The sequence below is a fragment of the Adiantum capillus-veneris genome, chromosome 14, assembly GCF_014529385.1.
Source record: "Adiantum capillus-veneris isolate H3 chromosome 14, ASM1452938v2, whole genome shotgun sequence".
Lineage (NCBI taxonomy): Eukaryota > Viridiplantae > Streptophyta > Polypodiopsida > Polypodiales > Pteridaceae > Adiantum > Adiantum capillus-veneris.
The window spans coordinates 139,064,683-139,078,155 of record NC_140944.1 but is presented as its reverse complement, the minus strand read 5'-3'; the positions used below and the strand labels follow the sequence as shown (position 1 = coordinate 139,078,155).

The 13,473-nt window shown below is 46.4% G+C and overlaps 1 protein-coding gene across 1 annotated transcript in view; it reads right to left on the bottom strand.

Moving 5' to 3' along the window:
• LOC147443229 (uncharacterized) overlaps positions 1-13,473 on the bottom strand; it is a 57,602-nt gene that overhangs the window by 20,201 nt on the left and 23,928 nt on the right. Inside the window, exons 3-4 of the mRNA XM_086529138.1 lie at positions 4,208-4,363; positions 4,018-4,134 (exon numbers count right to left, since the gene is read on the bottom strand). Of these exons, the coding sequence (XP_086385264.1) occupies positions 4,018-4,134; positions 4,208-4,318 (228 nt within the window). The 5' untranslated portion in view covers positions 4,319-4,363. The remainder of the gene's footprint in view (positions 1-4,017; positions 4,135-4,207; positions 4,364-13,473) is intronic.

Sequence of the window (13,473 nt, the reverse complement as noted above, 5' to 3'; positions counted from 1 at the left end):
TCACCTCCTACCCACCCCTCGTCCCCCCTATCCACCCCTAGACCCCCTATCTACCCCTACCCACCCCCTACCTAGGGCTCGCCCCCCTACCCACCCCCTACCTAGGCCTCGCCCCTACCCACCCCCTATCTAGCCCCCCCTCGTCCCTATCTAGCCCTCAACCCCCCTACCCACCCTTTCCACTCTGCTCTGCCAAGGCTGCTAGCTTTGGAGTTTCTGAAGCAGGTCTTTTGGTGTTTCACAACAACGAGCAAGATTAAGAGCCTTTTAGCTGTTTCCTTGTGGCTTTCAAGCATTCACCTGGTTGCCATTCCGTTGCTGTAAATGGTTTTCGTTCTGCCATCACGATGGCGCTTAACCTTATTTGCGGTGTTACTCGAGCTTCTGATCATCCCTCTTTTCGAGAAGAGTGTTGTTGCGTAAGGTGTTGCAAGGTTCAGCTGCAAGCATGGACCAGGTCATTTTCCTCTCACTATGGGTATGGAGGGTAAAGATGTGCTGGATCCAAACCAAGCATATCTCTTTGTTGTGTAGCCTCATTCTGTGTTGCCAATTGGGATTCTTGGACTATGCAATCATACCGGGTTCCTGCCTATTCAATGGCTTAAGGCGTTTGCAAGCAGTGCAGTGTTTTTAACTCCACTTTTGAGGCATGTAAGGTCATGGTTGGGCCTAGCACCGGCTTCAAGAAAGACGTACAGATGCAGTACCTAGTGGTTTTCTTTCACAGTTTTTCTGTATTTCCACTCACGGAGACGGTGAGCGCAACCTGACTACAGTGTCACTTTCACAGGACACACAATTAATACAGTTGGTCTGGTCTGGTTCACACTGGACGGGGACTCTCTGGGCAGGTAGTGACCCTGCCACTGGGTTCTTTGAGATAGTCGAGTCATATGTTCTAGTCTGCTGTTGTGTCTCTGAGAGCTCAGTTGTTATCTATTGTTCCTTTGTTTTCAGTCTGTTTCGAGTGAGATTGTCACGCACATTGCACTGAGGAGCACCCACTGTAGAGAGCACGACACACTATCCGCACTACATGCAGCCTCTTACATGGAACCCGTTGGTCGGTACACAGCGAGGTCACATGGTCGGTAGTAGACCCCATGTCTCTTGGGGTCCCATGGTAGAGGGTCCAGCACGCACCCTGGGAGACTGGTTGCAGTTTACAACAGTCCCTAAGGAGATTCAGAGCATCCAGCTGCCTGGCATGAGGGGGGTGCAAAGCATGTGTTAGGATCTCGTCGAGGCTATCCTCATTGCAAACCGTCAGATCTTGAGACTGGATACTGGAGGTTATGGGCTTGGGAGAGTCCCCCTCGGTCGCTGGTGCAGTGGAACCCTCGGGAGCGGTTTTGGTGGGATCCTTTTGCTTCAGCCGATCACCCATGGATCCCTTTCTTCCAGACAGCACCACTAGGGCATCACGTATTGGCTGCACGGAGAGAGGACCGGCCTGTTGCAGTAGGTCACTGGCACAAAGAGGTTCTCACAATTGAGTTCCTGACAGACTTCTAGGGGCGCATGTGGGTTAGCAGACATCCAAGGAGAGTCACCATGTTCCAGTGGCTAGTCGCCCATCGAGCTAGCAGTTGGTTGGTCTACAGTGGCCATCCGGCGGGCTGTACCGCTTGTGACCACCCACTTGAGTCACAGTGGTATTGTTTATGGGACTATCCCATGGCACAGCAAGTTTGGCTTCAAATTTTATGGCTATGGGACTAGCCATGTCGTCAACCAGGCAGTACACTTGGGGTGTTGCAACCTGACCCTCACCGGCCTCGCACTTCATTTTGAGCTATATTCAACTAGCAAGATGATTGTGATACAGGAGGGCTGGCCTACACTCGAGTCGGCCACGGAGCTTACACCTTAGGATGGAGCAGTGATAGAAAGCTTCGTTGAGAGCTCACCTGCAGCTTGACTCTTTGGTTCATTAGGAAAGCCCGTTGCTTCCGCATCTTCGAGGCCCGCCCCATGCCACCAGTGGAGACTATACGAGACATCTGGCTAGAGCTGATCCATATAGGACAGTTCGAGAGGCTTCAAGGCAGCGCCGACCGTATGCAAGAGCATCGAGAGGCATTCCTATGACTCTGGCGTCCAGGGCCTTTCTATACCATGGTCCATGGGGCTCCTAGATGACATTACCGCCCACTTGTGTGGTTGTTTCCTCCTTCCATATCCTGATTTAGCCGTCATTAGACATATCTCCTTCTATTAGTTTGTAGCACGTTCGGCAATTTTGATTAACTAATAGAAGGATCTTTTTCTTGGGAAAAACAGAAGAAGCGTGAGGCTTTGCAAAAGTCTCAAGAACGGCAGAAGAAAGCAATAGACAAGTATTCACGCCACTTGAAGTTAAAGGAAGGTGATTGGGTGCTTCTTAAGTTTGAGAAGTCTGGATTGAGATTCTTTAAAAAAGATGAAGGGTAATAAGAAGCTTTATCCAAAGCTAAGTATGGGATACTATGAGCCCTTCCAAGTCTCAAAAAAGATCAATGATGTATCGTTTGAATTGAAATTGCAAGATACTCAAGAGGATTCACAATGCTTTTCAAGTGAGTCTACTACGACCTTCAAGAGACATTTGCCTAAGGACAAGGAGCCAGAGGATCATCCTGAAGTAGAAGAAACACAGGAGATTCTTATACCTAAGCAGACCCTAGTGCACAAGGAAAGAAAAGTGAAGGGTAAGCTGGTCCGAAAACATTTGGTCAAGTTCAAGAACTACCCTGCTCTAAATGCAAAGCGGATGGAGGAGGACTTGCCATATACTCCTTAGTTGTTAAGAGTTTTACCTTGAGGCTTTGGTTTGGTTGCGACCATTCCAATAGTGCACGTTAAATCAGCAGGTTGAGTCTAGTGCAATGCCTATTGCACAAGAGAGACGGCACTCAACTCCTTTGTCACAGCTCAACACAGATTGACAGAGATTTAACCATGTCGTCTTTGATATTTTGATGGGTATTGATGTGCTGACAGTACTTTGCCTGGTGACTGCTATACGATATGAACATATTATATACCATGATATATGACGTTACAATTGGGCATCCAATGTGATCGAATTGTCGTACTCTTTCAAATTGTATGTTTGTTTGAGTATCTGTGAGGTAGAATGTCCACGGAGTTTATCTCTATTCACTGTAGGGGTGATAATGATAGTTAAAATTATGAATTTAGTGCATCGAGACACCTAAGAGAGGAGGTCAATGATGCCTAGATGTGATGGCTAAGTGCTCCTTGTGATCACAATTTGTGTCTCAGGTCTCGACAGGGACAAGACGTGAATTTGACTGTTGATTGTTGAATGTTCTTTGTGCCAGGGCGTGTTTTGAGATTGTGTTGCCTTGTGTGTGATGGTCAAAAAGTATATCTGTATGGAGTCAAGGTCTACTGAATCCTGGTTTGTTATCTATTTTGCAGGCATAATCGAGAGAGGGTATTTGGGGCTTTTTTTTGGGGGGGGGGGGGGAGGTAATCTTTGATCGGACTGACTTTAACGCTACATCATGAATCGCGAGTGACACCTGACTCTTACTGTATTTAATGTCTACATGCAAGAGTAAGCCATCGCTTTTCAGCCGTATACATCTTACACCAAAAATTAAAGAAGTGAATTTCCAAGTGTTGTATGAAACAAAGTGTAAATCTTGAAGTAGATCCTGACCTAAGTGGAAGAATCGCCAAGCAGGCTTCCTCCTTTTCAATTACTTCTCTCTATGTCTTGCTTGGTATACATTGCACTACGGATACTTTTGTACATACGACAGAAACACTCCAAGGGGAGGGGGTGTTGTTTGCAGAAGTGTGTTCTGGCAGAGTCACTCAGCAGGTCCCTAAAAAGTGGCAGGTTGGTCAATCACAAAACAACTAAGCAAAGCCTCCTTGGACTCCAATGGAGAGCACGATTTTGCGGCTCGATGGAAAGAACAACTGCATTTGGTGAATGTAAGAATCCTTGAGCCAGTAACACCCAGTCAATACAGAAATGACAAAAAACAAGGAGCTCACCTTATTCTGATGCACTGGAGCCAGCCCCCAAGTTCCTTCCGCAAAACGATCAAGGGCATACCCTTCCACATAAAGAATATTAGCAATTGGCCAATACAACATTGCCGCATTGAGAACCTACAACAAACTTCAAAAGTGAAAAACCTTCCACTCCTGCAAGGCACAATAGACAAACAGACAATGAACATACATTTGGGTGTGTAATCAAGTTGTCACATAAAGAGGCCATAGCTCGGGCCACGGGAAGGGCGTCACCAGCGAAGCCACCAATACTGGAGCCAACACCGGTTGGAACAATCATAACAGAAGAGTACGGCCTTTCAATTGATAAAGAACCTGCTGCAATCTGAACTCAAACATACAAAAGAGTCATCAACTCTCTCTCTCTCTCTCACTTTGGCCTTTTGAAGACGTTAATATAACATTTCATTTCATTTTAATATAGAGACACTTTACTGGGGAGAGCTAGAGAGAGGCAGTCCCAGAGACACATTACAGATTTCTTTTCACTAGATATGGGACAGCCAGAGGAGCAGCCACCACTGCAGAGCTCGTCCCACACTCATTCGACCACTACTGGCACTCTCATCGACCGAGCATTGGAGCTACAGAGATACAGACGACCGCGACTGAGGAGAGGAGCTACACAGCATCGACGGAGACTACAACAGAAGATTCGAGCCATACTCTCTCGACATCCAGAGTGCAGATGAGGATGGATCCTCACCATTTCTTCCATCTTTGTTTCACACACTGTTACATCCAGTTTACCGGGTACCTATTGTATCAGCTGCTACACCCACGTAGTTTTAGATTGTAGTAGTAGTAGTAGTATTTTGTTCCACTTCTAGTTCTTTTCTAGTTCTTTTGTACCCAGACATGGTATTAGATTCACTATTTTGTAACTGATTGGTCTCATAGGTCATTTTGGCCTTTTGAAGACGTTAATATAACATTTCATTTCTGCCCTCGCGCACAACAGTGCTATAGGTTGTGTTGTGCAGGCGGAATCAAGGGTAGGTGCGCTCAGGTAGGGTTAGCACAGCCAACGCGAGAAACAAAAGCAGCAACAGGTCGCAAAAGGAGCCTCCACAGACATCTCGAAAGGTTTGAAAACCCTAAACACAGGTCTGTAGATCAGTGCCTAGTGGTCAGCAAACCCAAACGCGCAGCAGACAGTTGCTCAAAACCCTAAATCGCGCGTCAGAGATCAGCTCGACAGTCCCCTCCCCCCCCTTCTCTCTCTCTCTCTCTCTCTCTCTCTCTCTCTCTCTCTCTGCAAGTGTCGAAGATATTGCAAAAGCTCACATAGGGAACTACAGAACAGCATTGACAGAAATTAGCAGAAAAGGAAAATCAAAGAATCAGAAACTGTATGATTGATATTAGGAAAACATATGTATGCATTATGCGGGACATGGATGTATGCATAATGTAGATATAGTGGGTTGGCCTCTCTTACAGAAGTGCAGATTGTGTTTTTGATGGAGATCATGAGCGCTTCGCCAGTGTGTAAGCCCCATACGAAGGCAACCTTTGTGCTTACAAACAAGCGGATAACACAAATGGAAAGGGAGATGAAAGAATGGAAGGCAGATACGGAGGGATAGTGGAAAGAGAAGGCCAACCTTCTTCAAATGTTTCTCAACGAAGGCGCGCAATGGAAGAAGGAGAAAGAGGACTTGCACGCAGAGCTACAAGCACTTAAGGCGGATTCAAAAGCACTTAAAGAAGAAGTCTCAGCCCTCAAGCGAGAGCTTGCTGATAGAGCAAGCAGTGGACTAGAGAAAGGGGAATTCCATCCCTCGGTAATAGAGGAAATCAAGGTCATCAAGGAGCAGGTACGGATGATCAAAGAGGAGGAGAAACAGAATGTGGTAAAGACGTCTTCGTGGATGGATGTCATCACGAAGACACAAAAGAAGGCGGATGAGGCCGCGAAATGGATAGAAGTCGCTAAGAAAGGCAAAGGGAAAGAAACCACATCTGTCCCCACTCCTACAATCATCAACATGACTCTAGAAGAAGAGCAGCGAAAGAAAACTAGAGCTTTGCATATAAGAGTGATCGGTCTAAAAGACCGAGATGATGTGGAAGGGGAAGTCGAAGAACTTCTCCGCATGATGGGTAGTGAGGCTACTCATACAAAGGCATGGAGGGTAGGGAAGAAGACACAAGGAAATGGGGAGACTTCCAAAGAGAGAGCTTTAATCATCCGTTTCCCATCCATGGAGGCAAAGAAGGACTTCTTGAAGAGGCGTCCTACACTAACGAAAACGGGCATATTCCTTCGAGATGACCTCACTCTCACACAGCTTGCGCATATGAGAGAGGTAATGCCAGAGATTCAAGCGGCAAGGGAGAAGGGAAAGACGGACTTCTACAGAGATGGTCGGATGGTGATTGTAGAGCAGCGATCCACATGACGGTGCGAGACCTATGGACCACACTCAAAGTTGCCACCTGGAATTGTAATGGATCTATGCGCCTTGATGTGGGTGCTTTTGAGGATAGTTTTACGGGAAGAGACATTGTCTTCTACTCTGAGACACATCAGGCCCCTGGGCAGTCTATGCCTCACATTAGTGGATATAGATAGGAGACAGCTTGTAGTCAAGAGACACGATCAGAGCACAGAGGGCGGGGCTCAGGAGGAGTGGCAGTGTTATTCAGGGAGGAGTTGCAACCATTGATACATATAGCCCGCAGGGATGAGCAAGCTAGGTACATGTGGGTGAGATTGAGAGCAGAGACAGGCAGGAATCTTTACATTGCTATTTGCTACTTTCCCCCAAGTACGTCAGTTTATGCATCATCCAGAGGACAGTCCCCCTTTTCTATTTTGGATGATGACATATGGGAGTTCTCTAGAGATGGTGACATCATCATTCTAGGGGATTTCAATGCTAGGACTCCCCATCATCAGACAATATTTTTATACTTCACAGGAGATGCTGAGAGAGCTGGATGTTGCAGAGACGGGCCTATCCAGACTATCACATGATGGGGAACACACTGAGTATGGACGACACTTGATAGACATGGGGACTGCACATGGATTTGCCATCTTGAATGACCTACAGACTTGGGGGGTTTTACATGCTTTCCACACAGACATGGAGCCAGCACAGTGAATTATGTCATGACACAGCCGAGCCTCATCTCTAGTATCCAGGATCTCACGGTTGGACCCAAACCTATTGGTGTGGTAGTGGATCATGCTCTTGTGTCATTGACCATCTCTTTCAATTTAGTGTAGCGCACAAGCCACAGGCAGCAGCCCCTACTCGCTACACCTTCATGCGGGAGACGGACTCTGTATACATAGATGGAATCTACGGACGCCTGTGCACAGAGGAGCCAGGGCGACCTCTGGAGGAGCTTACTACTATACTGACACAGACACTACATGATGCAGCAATAGAGGCGTACCCACATGCCCAGCCTGAGCAGAGACGCCGTTCGGGGAGCATGCCCCAGAACAGTTGGTATGATGAGGAATGTCGGGACACTAGAGCTAGACTTCAGAGGGAGGTGCTTTTGGGGGACATCACTCACAGACAGTCATAGATTGACTTCCGACGCCTAGTGTGGAGGAAGAAGAGGGCATTTTTGGCTCGCCTAGAGCAGAATCTATACCAGCTATTCTTGAGTCAGGACTCGCGTGAGGCATGGCGGCTCTTTCATGAGCACTCCCCCCCCCCCCCCGATCCATGCCCACACACATGTGCTTTTTTCACCGCTGAGATGGTGAGGAAGGCCATTGACAGGATGAGGACAAGGAGAGCATATGATCATGATGGCTTAGTGGCTGAGCATTTCACGCATGCCAGAGTTATACTAGCAGAGCTTCTAGCAATTATGTTTAACCGTGCCATGTGTGAGGGCTTGCCTGATACTTGGAGTATTGTACCTCTCTTCAAGTCGGGAGACCCTATGGAGCCTGGGAATTATCGCACTATCATGATTGGACACACATTGGCACGGTTGTACGCATCTATTCTTGAGCAGCAACTAAGTAGATGGGCAGAGAGGGAGGGGATACGCGCAGCTGGGCAGGCAAGGTTCAGGAGGGGTTTTTCTACTCTTGACCATATCTTGATACTCATAGCCATTATTGAGAAGGACAGATCACATGGGAGACGGATCTATTGTAGCTTTGTGGATTTCTACAAAGCATTTGACACAGTACCCAGAGCTAGATTGATGCGCAGATTACAGCAGATGGGAGTATCCACAAAGCTCATTTGGGGGGTCATGGCATTATTCAGGTCAGTAGTGGGGCATGTACGCACCTCAGAGGGTCTATCCACACCGGTTCACTCAACTATTGGCGTGAAGCAGGGTTGCCCGCTCTCTCCTACTCTATTTGGTATGTATGTGAATGAGGTTTCTGACTACATTGAGAGAGATGGTGATAGAGGTGTAGGGACATGGATTCCACTATTGTTATATGCTGTAGCTTGTCCACGTACACATAGGGTTAGATGTGCACATGACATCCTCTCCTTTTCAAAGTGAGGTAGTAGTACCGAACTGTATGGCGTCGAGGGAGATTGCCAACAATGTCTGGAATCTTAGGAAGGACTCTTTGCCGGCCCACTCTGATGCGTGGGTCATGCGATACTTGAACTTCATAAAGGTCTACAATGTTTGCTTCTATGGGCCGCGCCGAAAGCGACACAAAGTCATCTGTGGCTCCTTCAATGCTTCAACTTCGTCTATAGTCATGTATCTATCTTCTTCAAGACTCTCCGAGGATGAAAATTCCTGAAACCACTTCCAATACAAAAACATGAACATACCCATTCCATGTAAAGTGACTGGAAAAAGACTATTCTTTCGAAAAAATTGTGCATGCAATGCAGATGAACAAAGTGACGGAGTGTCAAACCGATTATCAAACACACACAAACAACGGAATCGAAACTTGTCTTTCTGATCTAAATCTATCAACTATGGTAAATCAAAATGAAAATGTTGATGCTTGATGCTCAATCCTTCTTGTGCTTTTTCAGATACTGTGTCATGCCAAGGAAGAGACATGGAATGCGAATTCCTTGGGTGCAAACATTTGATCTTTTCATGAGTAATCCGCATACATCCGTGCTCATTCATGAGTGAATCGTGTGCATCGTACAATATGGCATGCCTATGAAAAGGTTTCACATAAGGACGGTGACTAAAATACAAGAAACCATCACAACTGAAACACTCGAACAATGCGTGCTGACTAATCATGTGCACACATAATACTTCATGTGGGGGTTCTTGGAACCTCGACTCGAGAGCCAAGATCGGTTCTTCATGATTGATCGAATCTGTAATGAGGTTAGCTTCACTAGACAAAGTATCAACTAAACCATCATCCTCGTAAACAATCACATCATTATCATGCAAATCATCATGTTTGTGAATAATCAAATCTTTATCATGCAAATCATGTGTGTCGTGCTTTGGAGAAGACAAGACTGAGAGAGTCTCCTTCTCCTGATTCTTTTCAATCTTTGCCTGTACATTAGAAATGAGAGATGATGTTGCTAATTGGACTATTTTCTTATTTTTAATATACCTAGATGAATCCAGGATAAGCCCATATTCACCCTTAAAGGAAAGTGCAAGGTATAGACCCATGGTAGTCATCCACAAGACAATATAACCATCAGCTCCATCATGCATAGTATTGAATAAATACCACGACATCCCCACTAACGTCGTCAGTGCCCAATAGTGGGTGTAGAAATAGATACTAACATATGCTCCCAAACACAACACACACCACGTGAGCATACATCAACACAAAGTTCAGCGTACTGAGTTTCTGTCATGACTCCAGAGATCAAGGGCAGACTCAGCCATAATAAAGCCTAGCACTAAAAGAAGCATTAAATCGAAAAAATTAGCATAAAAATGAGGTAGTTGATAGGGCATAGGCACCACAAAAGATAGAAAGAATTAGCACAATATCAACTGGTCGTAACTCAGACGAAAACTTCGCAATGTGAAGTCTACATGTCCGCTATACGACTAAAAAATATACCTAGATGAATCCAGGATAAGCCCAGATTCACCCTTAAAGGAAAGTGCAAGGTATGATTAAATCTCTTTTTTAGGATATTTTATTATGTGCACTAAGAACTGTTAAAAAGATTGTAGCTACAGGAACTGCCATCAGGAACGGACAACTCTGATGTGTCATTTGATGGGTGACGGTAAACATCGCGAAGGAGTTTCCGTAAGTTCGGTGGAAAGGGCCAGGTTACGAGTGCCTCTGATGCGTCACATGATGGGTGACGGGTGCATCAGTAAGGGGGCATCCCGTAGGCTAAGGAGGAAATCCGAACTGAGTAAGAAAATACGCGTAAGAACGCAAGCACAAGAATAAAGATGGGTTCAATGAAGCTTTTTACGAAAACCAAGAACAGTAGCGAGAGGAAAGATGTTTTCTCGCGAGGAGTCTGTGTCTGCATTGCATCTGTGTCGTGTCCTGCACCCGGGGACGCCTGGAATGTGTCCGTGTAGCATTGTTTTCACTAACTGAGTGAGTTTTTAAAGTTTGAACAGGTTCACACTTTATTTTATAAAGTGACCGGTCACTTTTAAGTGACCGGCCTCTTTATTAATAAAATAAAGCAAGAAAGGCTCTTATAGAAAAAGCCAGCGCTAAAACCAAGGCTCGGGGGGCTGAATTGCGATCTCTCTCTCTCCTCTCTCTAGAAAACGCGAGTTTCTCTCTCCTCTCTCTAGGAGCGCCAAGCTCTACTTTTGGACCCCTATTCTTGTCGAGTGTCAGACCCTATAAAAGGGTAGCCAGCGTTTCAGTTTGGAAGGCCGGGAGCAGCAGAAAGTACTAGCGCTGGGATTCTGGAGTAGAGCCTGGAGACAGAATTTGCGAGTGTTCGCGTGACGACTGCGAACGGAGGTTGATTCTCCGAGCAAGAAGCGACAGGTATAAGGTGTTGATACGCATTGAGAATTGTTGCTTTGTGTGGTTTGTTTTGCAGGAATCTCCTGTCTTACAGGAAGGCCCTTCAAGGGAAGTACGGCTTCGCGCCTAAGTCCCTTACGCGAAAGTACGGCTTCGCGCCGAAGTCCCTTACGGGAAAGTACGGCTTCGCGCCTAAGTCCCTTACGGGAAGGAACGGCCTGGTGCCCAAGCCCTTTACGGGAAAGCACGACCTTCGGGTCTAAGATTACAAAACAGAGGGGTTTCCTCGGGTTCTCGTGCTTGTAGAAGAATTCTCCCTGAATAAAAGAATACTCTTAACGGGGGGGGGACCAGCCCATCTTCTGGTCCCCAATACTGTGTCGATCTTCTCCCTTCTCTCATGTTTTCAAAGAATTATAATTTTCAGATTTTCTAAGTGCTAGTGCACGCTCCCGTTTTGTGACAGTGGTATCAGAGCTCGGACTCCTCTCTTTCTCTGCAAAGAAGGACGATTCCGGGAAGAACGGGAAGAACCATGTCGAGCCAAGGGAGAAGCGTTGAAGAGGAACTTCAACAAGTGCAAGCTCACCTTGCGGAGTTGCAACAAATTTTACTATTGCCGGACGTCCAAAAGCTTTTGGGCGGAATGAAGAAAACGAATGGAACTGATGCAGCCAAGCATCCAGACAACACTGTTGGCATGAGACCACAGGAGGCAAGAGAAGAAGCACGTGCCGAGGTACACAAAGGATATTCGGATCGGAATGAACGGCCTACTTCAAGGAAAGGCCAGGAAAAAGCGCTCTCTCTGCTAGACGGGAGCAAGGACATCTCTATCTCATCTCCATCTTACTCTCCTGATTATACTATTACTTCTCGATCATCTCATCAGAAGAAGGAAGCAGTTACTACCGCCACTACCATACATCAACCTAAAGATAAGCCTCAATTCAAGAAGCAAGGTCGCAAGTCTCAACATCGCATGAGAGTCTTCAAATCAGGCGACAAGGACATCAAGTTCGAAACCTACAACGGACGGAGAGACATCTCCAAAGCAATGTCCTTCATCAGACAGTTTGAAGTCGCCTTTACCATTGGGCACTTCACAGAAAAATCCAAATTACGCCATGTGGGGATGCACCTCAAGGAAACGGCAAGTAATTGGTGGTTAGCCAAGATTTTGGAAGGTTCTCAGGCCAGAACTTGGGAGAGCTTCAAATCTGAATTTTATGAACAATTTCTTCCACCTGACTTCGAGCAGGACATACGGAAGGAATGGGACTGGCTTGCCCAGAAGGAACATGAAAGAGTAACGACTTATGTGGACAAGTATTGGTCGGTTCTTCTGAAGGTCACTCCCTTCATGAAGATTGCCGGCGAGAAAAAGAAAAGAAAGTTCGAAGCGAGTCTCCAACCGCAGCTTCGAAAGAGTATGAAGGTGTATCCGCATGATACTCTTCAGAGGATGATGGAGTCAGCAATCATTGCTGAGGATTTGCACTCAACTGGGACGCCCAGAAAGATGGAGCATAGCACTTACCATGCAAGACAAAGAGGGGTCTACGATGACCAAGGGGGCCAAGGAAGAAAACGTCCTCCATCGAGGAATGATGATCATTCTAAGAAGCCAGAGGGCACTGGCAAGCGAACTAAGTATCTTTCTCCTACTCAACTTCAAACTTTCAGAGAAGAAGGAAGATGCTTCTACTGTGGCGAGAAAGGACATATGAAACCGGATTGCCCGCTAAAGCAACAACGGCAAGAACAAGCCACTACGAGGCAAGAGAAAGCAAGGAAGGAACCCGCACCACCAAGCTCGAACTCAATTCCAGATGTTCAAGGAAACACAGAAACAGAGAAAGGGCAGCGTCAACTTCTGAAGGGCTGGGGGTCTTTGAACAACCAGCGAGTATTGATTCTTTATGATCCAGGATCCACGGATAACTTCATCTCCCTGGATACTGCAGAACGTTTGTGCCTTACACCGGCTCAGCTTGGCACACCGGTTACATCCGGATCAGCATTCGAGGGGTTGACAACCAATGCAACTCCCGTGCAAGGACAGCTCAATCTTCGGATTGGCGAGTACAAGGACCGCGAATCATTTTTTATGGCACCCATCGAGGGATGTGATATCATCTTGGGTATGCCATGGCACTTTCACATGACACCCATTCCCGATTATGTGGAAAAGACCCTCATTTTTTATCATGGGGGTAAGAAAATAAAGATTCAAGCTGATGCAGGAGATTGGAAGTTCCCAATTGTAAGCCATATCTCCATTAAGAAAGAAATGAAGAAGTGTGTTTCTGCTTACTTGATTTTTGCAAAGGATAAAACTAGTAGAGACTCTCTCTCTCGTCTGGAAATTAAGCGTCTTCAATTTATTGAAAAGTACAAGGATTGTTTCACGGAAACACTTCTTGATGAACTCCCTCCGGTACGCCCGGAAGATCACCGCATAGATCTCATACCGGGTAGCTCGCCTCCCAATCAACCCCCTTATCGGGTGAGTCTTGCTCAGCAAG